Source organism: Anomalospiza imberbis, chromosome 15, assembly GCF_031753505.1.
Source record: "Anomalospiza imberbis isolate Cuckoo-Finch-1a 21T00152 chromosome 15, ASM3175350v1, whole genome shotgun sequence".
Lineage (NCBI taxonomy): Eukaryota > Metazoa > Chordata > Aves > Passeriformes > Viduidae > Anomalospiza > Anomalospiza imberbis.
The window spans coordinates 4640656-4661526 of NC_089695.1; the positions used below are offsets into that span (position 1 = coordinate 4640656).

Genomic DNA, 20871 nt, shown 5'->3' on the forward strand with positions numbered 1-20871 from the left:
GTGTAATTTATTAAGCAGCAATGGGGATTTATGTAATTTTTTCAAACCTAAATGCCTTTGTCATGTTAAGTCTCATCCTTGTGAAAGTGTAATTCCCTGTGATGCATCCTGGATGTGGCCACGGATGTGTCACCCTGTGCAGGACAAGCTTCCTGCCCCAAGCACTTCCCAAGGGACAAGTCAAGGAGGAGTGGGGAATGGCTGCTTGCATGGCCTGGGTATTCCTGCAGTGATAGCTGGGGATTGCATTTGTCCAAACCCAAAGAACTTTTTGCAATGGAAGCATATCCTTAATGCTTTCTCCTCTTCCTGATACTAACTTCAGGTGTTACAGAAAAAAAACAGTCCTGCATGTCAGTTTGTTGTCTCAAATGCATTATGTGTGGCTGAGAGCTACCAGGTGTGCTCTGCAGGTCTCTGAGGAGGGGTCCTGGTCCCCCAGGACTCTGAGGAGGGGATGCTCAGTGCTGCAGCTCACAGCTCAGAGCAGCCACTGTGCCTGTCAGCTTTGGGTTTCCTTCCTCTGGAGGACGTTAATTAAGTTGTCTTAATCAGAATACAGGCTTGCAGCATCAGTCTCCAACATAAGGAATCAGCTTTAGGGACTCCCAGGGTGCTCTCAGACCTCTCCTGGGTGCAGGATGTGCTCGGTGAGGAGCATCCATGCAGCTGTGGGGGCTGGTGATGTATTAGCTGGGGTAGTGGTGAGTGTGGCACTGACGTGTGTGTGTCAGGGACGTGTGTGTGTCAGGGGCATGTGTGTGTGTGTCAGGGACACATGTGTGTGTCAGGGACGTGTGTGTGTCAGGGACGTGTGTGTGTCAGGGACATGTGTGTGTCAGGGACATGTGTGTGTCAGGGACGTGTGTGTGTCAGGGACGTGTGTGTGTCAGGGACATGTGTGTGTGTGTCAGGGACACATGTGTGTGTCAGGGACGTGTGTGTGTCAGGGACGTGTGTGTGTCAGGGACATGTGTGTGTCAGGGACATGTGTGTGTCAGGGACGTGTGTGTGTCAGGGACGTGTGTGTCAGGGACACATGTGTGTGTCAGGGACATGTGTGTGTGTCAGGGACGTGTGTGTGTCAGGGACATGTGTGTGTCAGGGACGTGTGTGTGTCAGGGACGTGTGTGTCAGGGACACATGTGTGTGTCAGGGACATGTGTGTGTCAGGGACACATGTGTGTGTCAGGGACATGTGTGTGTGTCAGGGACACATGTGTGTGTCAGGGACACATGTGTGTGTCAGGGACGTGTGTGTGTCAGGGACATGTGTGTGTCAGGGACATGTGTGTGTCAGGGACGTGTGTGTGTCAGGGGCATGTGTGTGTCAGGGACATGTGTGTGTCAGGGACACATGTGTGTGTCAGGGACATGTGTGTGTCAGGGACATGTGTGTGTCAGGGACATGTGTGTGTGTCAGGGACATGTGTGTGTCAGGGACATGTGTGTGTCAGGGACGTGTGTGTGTCAGGGGCATGTGTGTGTCAGGGACATGTGTGTGTCAGGGATGTGTGTGTCAGGGACATGTGTGTGTGTCAGGGACATGTGTGTGTGTCAGGGACACATGTGTGTGTCAGGGACATGTGTGTGTGTCAGGGACATGTGTGTGTCAGGGACATGTGTGTGTCAGGGATGTGTGTGTGTCAGGGACATGTGTGTGTCAGGGATGTGTGTGTCAGGGACATGTGTGTGTCAGGGACATGTGTGTGTGTCAGGGACATGTGTGTGTCAGGGACATGTGTGTGTCAGGGATGTGTGTGTGTCAGGGACATGTGTGTGTCAGCGACGTGTGTGTGTCAGGGATGTGTGTGTGTCAGGGACATGTGTGTGTCAGGGACGTGTGTGTGTCAGGGACGTGTGTGTGTCAGGGATGTGTGTGTCAGGGACATGTGTGTGTCAGGGACATGTGTGTGTCAGGGACGTGTGTGTGGCACTGATGTGTGTGTCAGGGACATGTGTGTGTGTCAGGGACACGTGTGTGTGTCAGGGACATGTGTGTGTGTCAGGGACATGTGTGTGTCAGGGACGTGTGTGTGTCAGGGACGTGTGTGTGTCAGGGACATGTGTGTGTGTCAGGGACATGTGTGTGTCAGGGATGTGTGTGTGTCAGGGACGTGTGTGTGTCAGGGATGTGTGTGTCAGGGACATGTGTGTGTGTCAGGGACATGTGTGTGTCAGGGACATGTGTGTGTCAGGGACGTGTGTGTGTCAGGGACGTGTGTGTGTCAGGGACACATGTGTGTGTCAGGGACATGTGTGTGTCAGGGACATGTGTGTGTGGCACTGATGTGTGTGTCAGGGACATGTGTGTGGCAGTGGCAGCTGTGTGACAGTGATGTGTGTGCTGGAGCAGCTTGGGAAGTGTCCTGTGTGCTGAACTCACCTCAGTAAACACCACTGGAACCCATTCCTGTGAGATACTGACCCAAACCTGCTGCCAGCACTAGAGGTGGTGGATGTGGGACATGGAACACCAGCTGCCATCTGTAACCACCTGTCATTCAAGTCACCTCCCCATTGATTGCTGCTCTTTTTCAGGACTGGTTTGGCCAAGGAGCTTCAACAGTGCTGAACCAGGAGTCAGGTATTTGCTTTTTGTACATACACACTTCCACTGTAAAGATGTTTCATTCTCACACCCCAAATGGGGAGGAAACCTTAATTTAATGGTTGCATGTGCTGGGAAGAACATACCTGTGTGGGCACTATTTCCAGGCATGTAACTGAACAGGTAAGTGGCAGAGGATTTTTTTATATCCCCATTGCTGCTTAGAGAGTGGACAGCACAGGAAGGAAGTGCCTTTGGAGTGGAGTTTCTCTTTGGAGAATGTTTAATCCAAGTCCTCTTCAAACAGAATGGTCTCTGCACAAAATGATCACTCAGGTAAATCCCCTAACACAGGAGAAACATCCTACTCTGCTTCTAGACCAAGCTGCTCCATTCAAAAAGACCCAAAATAAAAATCCCAAGCCCAAGCAAAGCCAGCCCGTGTGATTAGGAGCTGTGTGCAGGCAGTTGACGCAGGGGTTGGGAATGCAGAGGTGCAGAGCTCCCGGGATGTGCGTGGCCTCTCTCCTTAGCTCCTTATTTATCCTCCCTGTCTGAGGAACAGCTGTGTTTACAGGAGGTGGGAGCCGAGCCTCGGCCAGGCTGTGCTCTGTGCTGGTTCCTGCCGGGGGCTGCTGCCCTGGGCTCCTGTGCCTGCTCCTGCCACAGACATGGGCAGGAGTGACCTGCAGGTTTCTCCTGGGCTGGAGCTGCTCCCGTCCAGCTTCAGAGGCCGGAGCTGAGAGAATGGATTTGCTTTGGTCCTGACCTGTGGCTGCAGTGCCAGGGTTGGGGTGTGGTGAGGATGAGGATGGCGGCGCGGGCGAGGCCCCACCTCAGGAGATGCCTCAGCGACCACCCCGGGGGCTCCGCCAGCTGGGCCTGGGACGGCTTCTGGAGAACAGCCAGGGAAAAACGCCTTGCAGGTCAGTCCAGGGGCGGCTGTAATCCCACACTGGTGTGATTCAAGCACTGGGGCAATGGCCTTGATCGAGGAAGGAAAATACCTTTAGTTTTTTTCGCTCCTTTAATGTTGCTGCGTTTTCTGTTGCACCACAGAGCTGCCCTTGCCCAGGTTGCTTTTTCACTGGTGGGACCATGTGGGTATTTTGAGCTGATGACTTGTATTCGGAGCTAGAAATACGCAGATATATATAGAGTTACATTTTATACCTTTCGTTTATCTGGAGTTTTGCAGACACTTTAAAACATGACAGGGTCTGTCAGCCACGCAGTGCCCAACACCGCAGTGCCCAAAAGTGCCCCAAGTCACTTTTAAACCTTCATTTTTTTGTGCTTAAAGAAACTTGCGAACTTGAACCTGTGTGGTTTTTCAGGAAGCCTTTCTAGGGTGTCAGAAATAATCCTTCTCTGTGTCCAGCCACCTTTCCCCAAGCCTTGCACCCCGAGCTCTCCAGCTGTGCATTAGCATGAGCAGAGGTGGGCAGAGCAGACCCTGGGGCTGCGTGGGATGGAGGTGGCTCGGGGTGGCAGGTGAGGGGCTGTGCAGGGACCCCATGGTGAGCACTGCACACAGGGCCTGAGCTGTTCCTGCTCTCGGCTGCATGGTGCCCAGCAGGGATCTGGCAGCATCCCTGCCAGGGCAGGAGTAATAACTGCTCCAGTCACTGAAAATGGCTTTCTAGATTCTTTTTCTTTCAAGCAGCTCGGCAGGCTGAGTACAGATCTTTCCTCCCGGGGCTTGTGTTCATCTCGTGGAGACAGGAGGTTTTGTAGCAGCATTTTGATTCTGGCCAGATGGGTGTCCCTCTCTGCATCCCTGGAGAGAGCTCAAAATGAGTCAAGGTATTTCTCTTTTCCCTGAGCCCACTTCACTTGTTATAAGCAGACCTTTCAGAGGTGCCAAGGGGCTGGATTGTTATTGTAAACATCACTGTTCCTCTGTCAAAGCAAGAGCCAAGTTACCCTTTGGGCTGAGGTTGTCTTTCAGTTCACAACTAGGATGGAGCAAAGAGGCTGTCAGATTAACTGGGGACTTTCTGTGGGGGAACGGGATGTTGGGAATTGCTTTTGTGTACAAGATCTATGATTTTTGTGCCTCCAAGGTCCTCAAACCACTTTGAAAATCCTAGATTTAATTTGAGTGTGCTGGTCATGCCTCTGGGCTTTTGTGCTGGGCTGAAGAGCAGCACAAACCCAGTCACTGCTGGCATCTGTGGAGCCCATCCCACCAGACCAGCACTACAACCCACTGGAAGCAGAGGGGGTTTCATCAGGTGTTGGTACAGGATGTGTCGGTCAGGAGGAGTGCCAGGCATGGCCATTACTGAGGATCTGAGTCACACAAGTTCTGCCAGGGGGATGGTCTCTTTCTTCTACAAAACAACAGTCAGAACTCAAATTGCAGCTCTTCACTCCAGATGGTGTGGAGAAGGCTCAGCACCATCAGGGAGCCTTTTGAGCTGGGCTCTGAGAAAGCAGTGTGGACATATTTTTATAAGTAGAAGGGACAGAGCTGTGGGTGGTATTTACCACCCTGCACCAGGTGCAGGAGCTGTAATACAGCTGCTTCTTGGTTTGCCACAGATTCCCTGAGGTGACAGGGCACCCAAATGCTGATGTGATTTGTGTGCACCAACTCCAGGTGACTTCCTGGAGGAGCTGGCAAAGGTTGGCTGCTTTTTTGACAACAACTGATGCCATTGCTCCTGGACTGCTGTCCTCAGCTCAAACATCACAGTTCAGGAAAGAAATTGCTACAGTGGATAATGCTTCCATTGGAGATTGCATAATAGATCCAGCTGGTGATTCCTGTGATTCCTTCTGGCCACGTGGTGTCCAGCAACGACAGAGGGGAGCAGCAGAGCCTGTAGTGCTTCTGCACTGGGCTGCCACTTGGGTGGGTGCTGAAACTCTCAGGGCTTTAAAATTTACTAATTTTTTATTAAAGGAAATTTATCAAATGCTAATTAAAGGAAAGGCAAAATGGTGACGTTTTCCTGGTGCTCCTTCTGGTTCTCTTTCCATCTCTGAAGCCATCCTTTGCCCTGGCCAACCCCCTCCATGCTGCTGCCCAGATGGCTGCCAGCTGCCCCGCTGCCTGCATGGCTTGTGCTCCCTCGCTGCAAGCTGCACACAAATCTCTGCTCTGTCTTTGTAAACAGGCTAAAAATACCGTGGTGCTGCTCCTCTGAGGGCTGGGCAGTTCAGAGAGGCTGGGAAGGAAGCCGGGGTCAGGCGGCCTCCGGGGAGCAGGCATCACATGGAGGCACAGAGCCACGAGTGGGGCTGGCTGCAAAGAGAGACAACACATCAGCCACAGCACTGCTGTCCTGTGTCCTGCTGTCCTGCTGTCCTCTGTCCTGCTGTCCTGCTGTCCTGCCCGGGTGAGCCAGCAGTGCCAGGTCTCCTCAGATTAGTGTTCATGGTGTGCAAGCGTGCGAGATGTGACTTGGAACGCTCCGGGGCTTTGTGCTCCTCTTTTGAAGTGGAATTTTTTTGTCTTTTCTACTCAATTTCTGTGCTAGGTATTGTGATGCAGGGACCAGGGTCCTGCAGAGTGCTGGCTTCTCCAGGCACTGCCACCCCAGTCAGCTGGGGTGACACCATCTGCTGGGCCCCTTTGCTGAGGGTGCCCTGTGGGCCTTGTGTCTCCATGTCCTCTGGGAAAGGAAGTCAGAAAAGCCTATTCCTTCACACATCCCATTTCAGAAGGCATCAAAGCTAATTTCTGTTCTCACCACACCCATGTACCTCGTTAAGGGATGTGACTATCCTAACCACACCCTGGTCAGAGTGACCAGGACCTGAGTCTGAATGACACAGAAGCCACTTCCAACCAGAAACCTTATCAGTGGTAGCAAATTTCAGTTTGAATCATATGTCATAGGCATTAATTCCTGGAATATTCTTGTATTTTGCTTCATTAGTGCTTAGCCTTGTTAGCTGGTGTGAGTGGCACAGAGCGAACCAGCAATGATCACCAGTGCCCTGTCAGGCATCCTCTGTGTGCTGTGCGTGCTAAAACACAGACCAGGGCCAGCACTGGTCTGGCAGCAATGACAGCTGTGTCTCTGCTGTTGTACCCTATCTGCTTCCTCCATCTCCATCTCTCCACGCTAATGGAAGTGCAAGTGTCCCCTGTGAGAGCTGTGGCAGCGGGATTCAGGGCTGGGCTGTGGGAGCTGCCTGGTGCTGGGCAGCGCAGTCACAAAGAGGGAGTTCGTCCAGAGCTGAATCAAAGCCTGCGATGGGCAATGAACTGCTAAAGCACGGCACTAGCAGCCCAAGGGCGTGCGAGGCACAGAGCGCTCGGGGAGCCGGCCTGCAGGTGGGTGCGGCCTTCCATGCACCCCGCCTGGCCTGCAGGGCCCGGCCACCTCACCGGGGCTGCTCGCTGCCAGGGACAGTAAACCGTGCTCCGCTGCCTCTGCTGCAGACAGAATGAGCTCCACGGAGACTTCGTTGTAGAGAAGATAACCTTTGCTGTGCCAAAGAGTTTCAGCCTAAAGGACTCTGGATTTAACGCGTTTGTCCCATGGCCTCTGGCAGAACTGGAGCGGTGTCAGGGCGGTGTCTGCAGTGGAGCACTCACAGTGTGCTTTGCACTGAGCTCACTCTGCTGGGCCGTGCTCCAGTTCCTCGAGGATTTCTCACTGATGTAACTGCAGTGCTTCGAGCACCTCCGTGCGCTCCATTCCCCTCCATCCTGCCACAGATTCAAACTGCGTGTATCCCTGCCAGTATTCCCCGGTGGGAGCCATGCCTCGCACAGCTCCGGCAGTGCCCGGCTCGGTCCCTGCGGCAGGCTCAGCCGCAGATGCTGGTGAGAGCTGCCAGCCGGAGAGGCTGCTGCTGAATTCGAGGGGCAGAGAAAGGAAGCGGCGTGTCAGAGCCCCGGCGGGATGCGCAGAGCGGCTGCAAGGAGCTGTGACCGAGCTGCTCCTTCCCAGGGAGGATTCTCCACCCCGTCCTGGGTGGGATCTCAGCTGTCCTGCTTAAAGCCGAGCAGATGGGGCTGGAGTTCAGCTGTCCCAGGCAGGACTTGCTCGCTTGCAGGGGCACAGGAGTAACTTCTGCACAGGACGGTGACCCGCTGCAGTTGCCTCTCCCCATGGAAGGTAGGAGGAGGTCTGTTTTCTTTCCTGGGTTACTCTGTTTCTTTCAGGTTTTTAAACCATCAATCAAACTATAAATTAACCAGAAAACAAGGCACGAACTCCGGAGGGAACAGCAAAGGTGTGGGTCTGGCTGTTCCCTCCTGGGATGTGCTGCTTCTATTTGGGTCACTTAACAGAAAACAGAAAGATTTTCCATTAGGTATTTTGTTCAGAATTTAAAAGAAAAAAGTTAGTTTGTAGGAATTTTGAGATCTAGCACTTAGCATCTGCAAGTGCCACAGTGGGCATCCAGTGGCACAGCACAGCTGTCCCTGGAGAGAGGCAGCGTGGCAGAAGGTCCCTGCCTGGCAAAGGTTTGTCCTCTCGAGGGGAGCAGCCACCCATCCTGCTGCCACCCGACTGGCTCCAGCCCTGCTGCTCCCCAGGGAGCACCAGGACCCTCAGTGCCCCCATGGAGTCTCATCCCTGTGGTGTGAGCACAGCCAGGGCAGGGAATGGCTTTCCCATAGGGACCAAGTGGGGTGGCAGAGCTGGGAAAACAGCAGCAGCAGGGACACTCTCTGTGGGGACAGCATGTCAGGCCTCCAGCATCAGAGGAGGACACCCTGAGCAATAATGCATTCTTCCTGAAAAGCAATAGCAAAAGTGATCCGTTTTCTGTGAGGAAAGCAGGCTTTGGGGTGGGTGCCTGAGCCTGCAGCTGTGTGTGGCTGTCACCCAGCACGAGCAGGGGCTGGAGAGGGACAGTGCTGCTGCTCCAGGCCTCCATGCCCAGCTGTGCTCCCACATCCTTCCTGTGTCCCCCAGGGTGGTTTCTGTCTCTGCTGGCTCAACCCTCGGCGCCTCTCTTGCCCCATTCCTGCTGTGCCCAGGACCCTTTGCCAGGGCTGGAGCTCCCCGACAGCAGGAACTGGTGCCCCATGCTGGGCCAGTCCTGGCATTTCTCTGGCCATCAACTGGGCCAGCCCCAGCTTCTGCCTTTGCCAAAGGCTTGCTTTGTAATGCCAAAAAAATCCTACAACAACTCTGACAGCTCTGTAGGAGGGTATTAAGCATCTGTGTGTCAGAACGTGGCCTTTACTTTATTGCTTCATGTAAAACACTTTGTATTCTCTGGGCAGGAGAGGCAAGGGTTGCAGTGAATGTTTTCAGAAAGGGAATTAGTGTCATTTCCCTTCCCAGTGATGCTCCCCTGTCAGACAGACCCTGGTGAGGCTGCCCAGCCTCACCAGCAGCTCTGCTCTCACATGGATCTTGCAGGACTCTTTGCCAGGACCACAACTGGGAATAGTACTGCATTTCTTGTCCTTTGCCTCTCTATAAAATAAATCAAGCTGAGTTTTCAACCCTCTGTTTGCTGATGCTCTCTGGCCAAGTTTCGAGTCAATTTATTTCTCATTGCTCTGTGTCACCCTGGCAATGTGCCGAGCACGAGAACTGGGGAGAAACACAATTAGTTTGCTGCATTTCAGGCCAGGGCTGAGCATCCATCTGTTGGTTCACACAGGTCTCCCAGGCAGTAGCAGAGGTGTACTTTTTAAGGTAGAAAATGACTTGTGTTTTGGAAATGAATAAGTTGTTGACATAAGCTAAGAGTCATAAGGAGGAATGGGTTGTGTTGCCAGGTATTCACCATGAGAGCATTCTGCCCTGGAGTGCTGCTGCAGTGACACTGTGGGAAGTGACCAGAGGGGTGCTGGCTGGAGGTCAGGAAGGGCCCTGCCACAGGGAAGAACCCTCCTTGAGCCATGACTGCTGTGCCACGGGGCACTGGGCAGGCAGAAGCCACCACCCACCCGTTCTCTGTGCGCTCATTCCCTGGGGACAGCTGCTGGCAGAGCACCAGGCACGGAGCCCAGCCTGAGGTGGGCAGCAGGGCCAGCCAGGTCCCACAGTCCCACGGGGGCTGTGCAGTGCTGGGGGGCTGCTGGGGTCAGCACTTCTGGCTGGCAGCAAGGTCCCCCCTGTCCCCAGCACCAGCCCTGTGATCAGAGCGCTGTTAAGAAATGGGGAGGTGTTTCTGGGAATGTTTTTGTATGGGTTGCTGTTCTTTTTGGTATAAATTTGCTGTTTCAGCTTCTGAAGTTCACCATTTCCAGGGTTCACACTTCCAGGGTTAACGTTATCTAACACCTGCCAAAAATCTGGCTCTCCAAAAAACCTGACACCTGCCAAAAACTGGTCCAGCAAGCCTTGTGCAGCAGGGGGCTGAGCACACACACTGCCTGCTGTTCCCATCCCTCCTCCACCTCATCCTGCTTCCCTCAGTGCTCCTGGGAAAAGGCAGGACCTGGAGCTGTTGGAAGGAATGCTTGTGTGGGAAGGGAACTTGGCTTCTCTGGTGAATAAATCACATAGAATCCATTTTGTGCATTAAACAAAGCTTTATGAAAGGAAGATACAAAGGAGAGGCCCTGCTGGAGGCTCGGGAGGTTTTCCTGTGGTGCCTGACATCCTCTGGCACTGAAGCCTGGCCACCACTCGTAGGTCTCAGCCTGTTCAGAGACCTGAAGCACCTGGAGCAGGATTGGTGCTGCCCACCCTGGTTTCAGCTTCCCAGGGCTCTGACACTGCAGACTTTGCTGTTGTTTCCATCGTCCTGCAGGAGCAGGGAGTTTGTGGAGGCCAGGTCTGTGGTGGAGGCTTGTGTGAAGAGGCTGGTGCTCATCACACAGATGTTTCCCACTTTCCTGCCCAGTTCTGAACTCTCACACAGGAATGAGGCTCTTCTTGAAATGTGACCTTTTTCCTCAGTTTTACTCCCCATATTTGGTATCTGTTTGTCCCTTCTTTCACAAAGCAGCTCAGTAATCAGATGACATCCCTGACTCATGCTGCCCAGACGTGCATGATGGGGCCTTTCTACTTGTTAGGAAAAGCCTATTGATTTAATTTCTGTATCATTATTCAGCTAGTATGGAATATGTCACTGATGGTGGTGCACGAAATCGAACTGAGTCTGCAAAAAAGGATGAAATATTAAATAAACCTTGCCAAAGGATGGGGAGGAGGTGGAGGTGAATGTGCAGGAAGGTACAGGGTGCCCTGTCTGCTGCTCCACCTCTCTGATCTGTGTGCCCCTGGCTTGTGGGAAATGTTGGCAATGCCCCCTGAGCTGGTCAAACACCAGCACTGGTCACTGCTGGGGGACACAGGCTGAAAGCCATGTCACATATGGCCCAAGCTGCACACCAAGTGTGGTCCCTGTCACCTGCACACCTCAGCCTGAGCAAGGAGCTGTCATACTCTCACACTACTCACACATGCATGCAGCACTCCCTGTCACACAGAAATACAGGTTTAGGTGCACAGAGACACCTCAAGAGTGTGTGACAAAGCAAACCTGTCTGGGCTGGCTGTTATGGAGCTGTGGGAAAGGCCTGTCAGACACAGCTCTCCCTGGGCTCTGGATAACTTGCCACTAGATGTCACAGTGTGCTTGGGTTTGCAGGGACCAGGAGTGCCACTTGTGCTGGGGACCCTCAGCCAACCCACCCTAGGCAGGGCAAAACTGCTCCCTAAAGTCCCTTTGCTGGACCAAAGCACACTAATAGCATCTTTTTGTCTCTTCTTGTCTTCTAGAGCATTTTTGGAAACATTTCTAGCTTTCATGTGCCACTCAGCAAAGTCTGAGAGACCAACAGGTGACTGGAGAGGTTCACATGGTGCCAGCCCACGGGGGTGACCCTGGTGGGACCCCTGCCCTGGCAGGTATCAGTGGCCCTGCTCCCACTGCAGCAAATGTCAAACTCTGATCAACATCAGGTGATGCAGCAGGAGCTCACTCTGTGTCCCAAAGCTCTTGCTCTAAGGGGGACAAGTTTTGTCACTCCACCAGCACAAGGCAAAGGAGGCCAGCACTCGTGCAGCTGCCTGGGGCTGACCTCTGCCTAAAGCATCCCAGGGGATATTTATAGGCACACAGGAAACCATGCTGGACCCTGCACTTCCTCTCCCATCCAAGCTGAATCTTTGATTGGCTCGGTAGCACAGGGAGCATTAATTGCGGGTGTTTTTCCACTGAGCATTGTGCTGAGCAGGGGTAGAATACGTACGTGGTCAGCTTTGGGCAGGCTGGTGATGGGACAGGCAGGTCATCTTCTGAACTTGGTACAGCTCTGTAAAAACTTGGTATATTAATAAAAGACTAGGAGTATATAAAAGTGTGAAGCATTTGCTGAGTGACTAAAGCAATGACAGCATTTAAAGCCTCCTGTTTGAAGTGGTTTATGTACAGACCCAGACTGGCGAGGCCACCCCACCACTGCACCCAGGCAGTTCTTGGGTGAAGTGTAGCTGTTGAATTAATGGTGGCTTTCATTTGCCACCAAAATCAAGCACAGCTTTCCCAATCTAAGACTAAACAAACAACACAGCCAGGGATGTACAGTGGGATGCTTTCCTTGTGCTCTCTCTGATCTTGAGATCAGGCTCTGCCCAGCCTGAGCAGGGATATTGTGCTCCGGATGCTGGTCCAGCCTGGAGAGCAGCTCCCCTGCTGCTCCTTGTGCACAGGGAGGCTGGGTGGGCACAGGTGTGCAGTAAGTGAGGGGAAGCAGGGCTGTGCTCCGTGTGTGCAGAGGGGAGCCACTGCCTGTACCCCTGAACCTGGAGAAATGTGAATAGCAGCTGGTGCCCTGGCTGTCAGCCCCTGTGCTGCCCAGGCACCAGCAGTGCGTGCTCCCTGCCACAGACAAGATGGATGGGCCATTGCTGCAAGCCACTGGCTGCAATTAATGTTCACCACATGAATCTTCCTGACCAGTAACACAGGATTGCTTTCCTTTGTCTGGGATTGCCTTTCCCCCCTTCCTTGGCACCAGCCCAGAATATCTACAAATCTTGCTTAGCCGCGTTAGTGACTGTGCCTTAGTGTCAGGAGCCTCCCGAAATGCTCCAGGTGCTGCTCTTTCCTTAGAGAAGGTGGGCTGAGCACGCTGTCATTCCCATGCCCCTGCAGCAGCCAACACAGCAGAAGGTGCTTGAGCAGAGCTGGGAGAAGAAGGGTTTGCTGTGCTGGGGGGGCTGGAGCCCAGTTCCAGCTCTGGGGAAGTGGTACAGCCTCACAGCATTCCATGAAAACATGGCCACAACCTGGCTCCTGCTCCAAGCAGTGCCAGGTGAGGCCACCTGCCCAAGCCCCAAAGACACCCCAGAGTGCTCCTTCCTGTGGCACTACAGATTCACTGCTGGAGGACAGAGGTGGGACTTGGAACAGCAACTTTTTGATAAAAACCTCCAACATTAAAAAAATTAACATAAATCTAATTTTCTGCAGTTATCACCAATCTCAGATTAATTCTGCAGCATGACCAAACTGCTGCAAGGCCCCACACGAGTATGTTAAATATGTCCCACTGTATGTACTGAATGTGATTTCCAGACACTGAGGGCTTCTGGAGGAGGGTGCAGATAAGGGTGTGCTGGCAGGCAGCTGTCCAAGAGCTCTGCAGGAGCAATCTGTGGGTACAGACACATGCAGGGCCCCAAGTTTCCTTTCACTTGTTGGGTTTTTTCACTCTTTTTTTGTCCTGTCACCCTCAGGTGTGTCAGCTTTTGATTTGCACCAGCAAGGAGCTGGATCTGGAGCCTGGCCACTAAACCCCTGCAAGGAGAGCCCCGGGCAGTGTGGCTGTTAGCCCAGCTCTGGGGAAGTGAGCTCGGTAGCAGTGGGGCTGCAGGGTGGTTCCCTCACTGTCCCACGGCCAGGGGGATTGGCAGAGGCTTTGGCACTGCTTCTTTCCTTCCCTGGGGCTGTGTGGATACTCCTGGAAATGAAGTGCATTAGCTTCTCCACCTCCTGAAGGCAGAACCAACTTTTTCCCATTTATCCCACTTCCCTGTTGGTTGAGAATGCAGCACAGACTCCTGCTGTGTCCCCAGGGCTGAATGCAGTGCCCCAGAGCTGGGATGTGCCAGTGCCAGGGAACTGTGCACTGCCAGCAGTAAGGAAAGTACCTCCTCGTTGCTTCTGGGCTCTGCTGCAGAGCTGCCCCGCTCAACATCAGTCATGTGCTGGGCGTTTGCCTGTCTAAACCCCGGGGCTGTGATGTCTGTTGAGGGCAGCACTGCTCTCCCAAGGAGAGGAGCTGGAGCCTGGCAGTGGGCAGTGCCCTGGGACCCCCATCCCAGCACCCCAAAAGTGTCCCTGGGTCCTGCAGTGGGGCTGAGCTAGGCTGGATGCTTCATCCAGCCTCCCAATGGCAAGGAGTGCAAGCACAGCCCCGAATCCTGCGGTGTAGAGCTTGTCCAGCTCAGAGAAAGAGAAATTCCTCCCTGGGGCCTTGGCTGGAAGCAAGGGAGGGGATGGCTCTGTCCCAGGGGCTGCATTTTCCCAGGTGAGGAGCAGTGATGATCGATGCCCCACGTGGGAAAACCCCTCCAGCCATTCTGTGCCAAGGAAAGTGCACGGGGGAGGAGCTGCCCAGTGTCTGCTTGAAGTGTCTGGCCCAACATCAGAGCATTGGAGTCAGTGGGCATTGTTCCCTTTCGGGGGATGACCGGCTGACCAAAACCTGGGATCCCTCTGCACAGTCAGGCAAGGCAGTAAGCTGGACTGGGGGGCCAGCAGGGTGTGAATAGGAAGGGGTTTGCCTGGGATCCCAAGACTGCTGAGCCTTTCAAGGCAAGCCATGAGTGCACACAAGCAGAGCCCACGTGCATCCCAAGGTATGGATCCACCCTCAGCCTGTCCTGGAGTCACCGCAGCAGCTGGCACAGGAGTGATCTGCTGCTGCCAGGAGCAGGGAGCACACCATGTTCAGGGAGGAGAGGTCAGGCCTCTTCCTGTTTAGATGTTTTCAAAAAATGCTTAAGCATTTTAGTGGAAAAATGACTGAGGGAACCATCCAAATTAGGAAACAGGAAATACTGCACTAGAATAAATAGAATTTTGACAGCTGAAATGAGAGGCAAGTGGTTGCCAGGTAGGGCTGGTAAAGATGCTTCTGGGCCAGCAGCTCGTGGGGAAGCTCAGCAGCCAGAGGGCAGGTTCTCACTGGGACACACTGACCCAGCAGTGTCTTACCAGGTGCCAGAGCCAAGTCACTGGGTGTGTCTCACCTCAGGGTCTCCCAACACAGTGCCAACAGTCAGCAAGATGTGTCCTTCAAGTGGAGGACTCCTCATGTTTCCAGCAGCGGATATACTGACAACTAAGGCACTAAAATCAGAATTTTTATGGAGTATAAATAGCAGCAGACTTCCCTGTGCCAGGTTACCTGTGTGATATTAGCTGCTCAAATCTAATGCCAGCCCTGCTTTTGACTCTCTCTCCCCTTCAGCAAATCACTGAAGCTCCCTGAGCCCCTTTCTAGCCATATGTTAAGTTGATGTAATGCTGCTTCTGAGTCTGTGCAATTACTCAATTTCTCCTGCATCTGATTGCAAGTAATATGCCCTCAGGGCTGTGCTTCAGTTTTGCCCATTGATTTGCACTGTGACCTTGAGCACCACATTAAATATACTTCCAATAGTCAAAGGAATTTTGCCCATTTATGCCCATGCATACTCCAAACTCCTACTCTGCTCCCAACATTCCAAGCAGTGTCTGTTTGTTGCTTATTACAAAATTTAAGGATAGGAGCTAACCTAAAATACAAGAGATCTGGGGGCCTGTGTTCCATTCAAATTCACCTCAAGCAAGTTTCAATGGAGCTTGAAGAGCCTAAGAAACACAGATACTTCTGAAAATGTCACCCTAGCTGTACCTGCAGGCTCTGACATTCCACAGACACCCGAATTACTCAGGTGAGTTCCCCTTGCTGATCCAACCCGATGGCTGCAGAGCTGGCACAGCATTAAATATGCACATATTTAATGTCTGCTGTGCTGGAGGGGGAGGACGCCTCAAAGTGAAAACTGCTGTGCATTCAAATGTGTTCTTCAAAGCTGAGACAGGTCTTCTCAACCTCGGGCTGAGTAGGAACAGCTACCCCTGGCTGCTGGGGCACAGTTTGGAGGGGCTGTGGGGTGCTGCTTTCTTCCTTGCTCTGTGCACAGGAGGGGTGGGCTATGGGATCAAGGAATGGGGTCTGTTTGCAGAGAGGTCTGCTGCAAAACTAAGCAGCCAAAGAAGAAGCATGGGCAGAGCTTATCCTTCACTGGGATTGGCCCCTGACTCTGACGGTACAAGGTTTTGAGAGTTTTCTCTTGTGCATGTTTATGAGGAACAACTGTGGTTTTCTCTTTACCTTTGCTGGAAGATGACTGTGAAATAGCATGGTAAAGAAGCAAAGCTGCCCTCTGAATATTTTAAGAACTTCTGCCTCAGTTTTCTGTGAATGTTGATTAAGAGTAAATGAGACTTAGAAAAACAGCCAGTATGTATTTACCCTGGGACCATTCTGGGAATAAGCACACAAAAATAACCCTTTCCTAAAAATGTTCTTTACAGCCCCACCCTTCAGGAATGATCTTCCTTGCAATGACCCCAGCTTGGACAGCACTGGCAGACCAGGGCTAAACTTCAGCTCTGGTTCACACTCAGCAGTTCCTTTTTACAGTGCAAACAGATCCCTGGAGGAACCAGGTACCAGAGTGGGTGGGGACTGCAGAGTCTGGCTGCCTGTCACCCCAGGAAAAGAGTAAAAGTACACTTAGAGAAGTGGGCTTTGGGTAACACATGCAAACCCAGCCCAGTGAAAGCCGTGGGCTGGGGACAGGGGACTGGAGTGACAGCAGCAGCAGGATTTGCTCCCCACCTGCTGCTGCTCTCTGTACCTGCAGTGCAAAGAAGTTAAAGTGCAACAGGACTTGCAGGTAATGTCAGCACACCTGCACCCAGGAGCTCTGCTGTGCAAGTCAGTTCTGGGAATCTGTAAAGTGCTTCATGCTCCTTGCCTTGTGTAACAACACTGAAATAGTGTGCTGTGTAATTTCTACAAGTGTTCCAGCTTCTACATACAAGGCTCCAACCTCTCAAACAGTCACCCAACATCAGTGAAGACAAGGGCAGTGATAGACTTGAATGCTTCAAACAAGTAAAGCTACAGACCTCAGCTGTGCTCTGATTATTTTCTTTGAATTTGCTTCCTTTCCACTGCTTTTTTTATACTGAGACATAAATAATCTTAAATTCCAGATCACCCATGGGTCCAAAATTTAGCTGTAACAGGGACTTCTGCCAACTTCTACAAAAGGATTTTGCTAACATGAAAGAAAATAACTCATACATAATAAACACTCCTCCTGACCCACGTTATCCTTTTGCATTTAAGGTCAACCATCTCTGAAAGGAGGGGGGGAAAAAAAAGATAAAGGAGATGCAGAGAGTCAGCTGCAACAACAAACTAAACCCCCGCATGAAGATCCTCCTATCAGGGCTGTTCACAGCTGCCACTACATTTTTTCCTTGGCCTGAATAATGTAAATACTGGGCTGGGGAGTGCTTTCCTTTACACTGGTGTAAATCTGGGCTGGAGCTCCAGCCCTGACCTGGCCATGCACACACTTTACCCCTGGCAGCCCTGCCCTGGGGTAAGGGGACCTGCTTCCTCAGAGGAGCTCGCCATCCTTTGATGCTGGCTGCTGTGTTCAATAAAGGGCTAAATTCCTCTTGTTTCTTGAAATAAACTTGCAAACCCCTTGACCTTCCTGAGCTGGAAGAACATGTTTACAGATTGTTTAATTCCATTTGTCTTCCTGAGTGTGTGAGAGGGACAGCAGTGTGGTTGAGGGAAGGGGAACTGTGCTGTGTGACCAGCCTCTTTTGATATCAGAGACAAGACACTGATGAATCCCGTCCAGTTTGAAGGGCACAGCCATTCCTATTTGGAGGAGGAAGTTAAGGAATTATTTACTGGAATCCCCTGTAATTTTTGCTTTATATAAAGTTAATGAGGCAGTAGTGTAATCTTTTGTATTTTGTTATCTATTCTCGTGACACCTTCCAGGACACCAGTGCTTATGGACTTCTAGAAAAATATCAGGAGGTAATTCTGCAGCAGCAGCTCTTTCCTAGTGTTAAACCATCTAAACACATCTCCTTTACTCTTTGCTACCTGAAGTCAGGGGAGCCAGGAGAAACAAAGTTTATCAGGGAGCAAGAGGCAAAGCACAAGGAGGGGAGGTTACTGACATACCTAAATTAAAGTGTAGAGCTTTATTTAAAGGCTGTAGAAGCTGGAAAAAAAACCTCTTTAAGACAGAAACCATCTTCTCTCCAAGGCCTGGGGGGCACTGGGAGGCCTCATGGGTGTCATCACCAGGTACTTGTAATAATGTCACTATTTCCAGAAGTCTTGGCACCAGCAGCATGGCAGGAGAGGAATTGTGAAGGGTAGCTGACTGAGGATAATGGATAGTAGGATGAAATTGAGAGGAAAAACTTAATTGGAATTAACTAGCTGAGAAAAGCCTCTTGATCTGTCAGACAGTGAAATTGCCTCCCAGGAGCAATGGTATAGTCTCAACCACGTGGGCATTTAAAGCCAGTCTAATGTCTATGATTCCCTGAGTTAACTGGAGTATCTCAATAATTGGAACTGACACAAAGATTTATCTTCTTTGATTGACTAGCTTTCATAGACGCTCATCTCTTTGTGGTGCTGCACAGAGCTTTCAGGGCAGCTGTTTGCACTTAAACTGCCAGGAGCTGACAGTGTGTATCCATTTCAGCTCTTCAAATGTGTTCTTTGAAAAAACACTTAAATCGCTGGAATAGACAGTACTAATCAGTCTGCAGGAAAATGGAGCAGCCTTACCTGGGGCTCAGTGCTATCAATCTGCCTGTGCCAGGGCTCGGCCATCCTGCAGCAGCAGAGCCATTTAGGTGCATGACTGCCAAGTGCCCAATCAGCCTGAAAAATTGGGCTGATTTGGCCGAGGCAATAAAAGGGAAAGGTGTTTTGCCAAATGTATAAAAACAAATGGTTGGTATTTCAGCGGTTACAGCAGGGTAGGATTAATCACAATAGGATGATGGAATTTCTCCTCCATGCTCATTTTTCCTGATTTCAGAAGAGACAGTGTGTGGCTGGCCTGAAGGGTGAGGTCCTGGAAGGGCTTTTGTAGCTGGATTTGCCCATTCATTCCCCTGCTGTATGACCTTGTACATATCTCCTCTCTCACTTTGCCTTCTGTAGGTTTAGACCCACAGAAAAGGGCACATCCAGCCTCTGGTCTGGCTGAGATCTGGGTTCCTACTTTGTTTGTAGTGGCAATGTGTTGGGAGGGGTGTTTGGAATCCTTTCACTTCTCTGCCAGTGACAGACGTTGGGATGGTGTCTTCTCTGCAGAAGAGATTTAGATCTTACTGACATAGCCTTGTAGTATGCAGAATATTAGATGAAGATGTTTTGCAGAAATTGAGAAATTGCTTTTTTGCAGGGCACAACTCACAGGTGTTTACATGTGCTGGCATCCTAATATTGACAGGAAAATGTGCTTTTTTTCCTTGGTCCTTCAAAAGCCTTTTACACAGGGAGAGCAAACTTGACATGCCACCTTGCCCTCTCCCATTCAGCAGAGCTCTTCAGAGGAAGAGCTCTCTGCATTGTGGTCCCTTCTGGAGTGTGTAGGGAGAACCTGGGGCACCAAAATGCCTCTTTTGCTATGGAGAAGTACACCACACTGGAAATCAGAATTTATGGAGATATAAACTCCCAAGCTGATTAGTGTGTGGATTTACAAACCAGGGATAACCACATCAGGCTGGACACAAGAGAGGAACAAGCTGTTGCTGCCAGGGATGAAATCCACTTGGCCTGTTCGCTGGTGGCAGCACCGGAGCCAGCGTCAGGTCCCACCTGTGTGGCTGTGAGGCTGTGGAGCTGACTCACAGCTGCCTCCTCAGCTCAGAGCCAAGCCTGGCCCAGCACACCAGCCTGCAGGCGTGCATTTCTGAGGAGTTGCACAACCCCAGGCTGCAGGCTGAGAAGCTGAGCAGCACTGCTCTCCTGCAGGTTTCCTTGCAGCTCCAGCCCAAAGACACAGCTTCACTCTCCCTCCAGTGTCTGCCCCACCTGGAAAAATGGAGTTCTGTGCCTTGAGATTTGTGAAATATTTCACACTGAGTGAAGTCCTGCTCTGCCATTAAACATTCCAGGTCACTAAACATTCCAGGTTCTCAGTGCTCAGCTGGCTCCTCCACTGGCCACAGCCACCACTGCTTAAATGACCTAGTTAGGGCAATTAATGTAAATTAAATATGCTCATGCTTTCCCTGGAATGCTGTCAGGTATATGAGGATAATATTCTGATTTACTTTTTAAGGGTAACTGGTCATAAAGGGGTTTTCATCCCATTGGAACATGGTTTTTCAAACTACTCTTTCTTCTGCTATGAACAGTTCAGATTAAATATATCTATACAAAGCCAGGGAGAAAAGAAACTGAAAATTTAAAGTGAAAATTAAGGAGGCAGTTGATAGTAAATGGTTATTTAAAGATTGGGGGAGGGGGGGAAAGGAAAAGAAACTGAAAATTTTAAGTGAAAATGAAGGAGACAGTTGATAGTAAATGGTTATTTAAAGATTGGGGGGGGGAAAGGAGAAAAGGAAAAGAGTTAAAAGTACACTTAGAGAAGTGGGCTTTGGGAAACACATGCAAAGCTAAAACTAATTATTACCACTTATTACACTCTTCTATTAAGTTTCTTCATTCACTCTGCTGTTTCTAGAGTCTCATCAGGAGATCATCTGTTCTGCTGAGCTGGACTGTGTCTGCATGTGGGCTCTGGGGTTATCAAATAAAATCCTTTTCTCAGAGAGCAAACCCCTTCCAGCCCAGAAGGGCCCCACTGAAGCTGCTGGGGCTGGGCAGGTTGTGACATAGAGCCCTTGAGCTGACCCACATGGACCAAATCCAGCCCTGGTGGCCACCAGTGTCCAGGGGAAGGCCCTGCTGTTCAAACATGCCATGGTGGGAGCAAGGAGCATCCTCTCTCTTTGCTGACCTCTTTGCTTCTGCCCCACCATTCCCAGGCTGCTTTCCCACACCTGTTCTCCTTCAAAAAGTCCTTGAAGAGCACTGGCCTGAAACTGCCAGCTCATCTTACAAGCCACAAATCCTGCTGCTTCTCATGTTGTGCAAGAGTGCAAACAAATATTAGTTGTAAAATTATTCAGTCTTTATGAAACCCAGCTAGACCGTTTGGCTTTTAATAGCATCAGCCCCAAATTACACGTCTGGACTAGACACAGTGCAGAGATTAATTTCCTTTAATTTGTTCCAGAGTAACTCACAATTTAATTTAACTGAGCAGTTCCTTGTTCTCTTATTCTGGAATGATGGATTGTGA

The 20871-nt window shown here is 51.1% G+C and overlaps 1 protein-coding gene across 5 annotated transcripts in view; it reads left to right on the forward strand.

Annotated features, from left to right (window-relative positions):
* The first annotated feature begins 3338 nt into the window (after positions 1–3338).
* LOC137482946 (rho GTPase-activating protein 7-like) overlaps positions 3339–20871 on the forward strand; it is a 52197-nt gene continuing 34664 nt past the window's right edge. For 2 of the 5 annotated variants that reach the window (XM_068205609.1, XM_068205611.1), the window contains exon 1: positions 3348–3477. In XM_068205609.1, the coding sequence (XP_068061710.1) occupies positions 3357–3477 (121 nt within the window). In that variant the 5' untranslated portion in view covers positions 3348–3356. Of the gene's footprint in view, positions 3478–7418; positions 7633–20871 lie in introns of those variants that run through there. The other 3 variants (XM_068205615.1, XM_068205610.1, XM_068205613.1) reach the window with 3 other exon arrangements.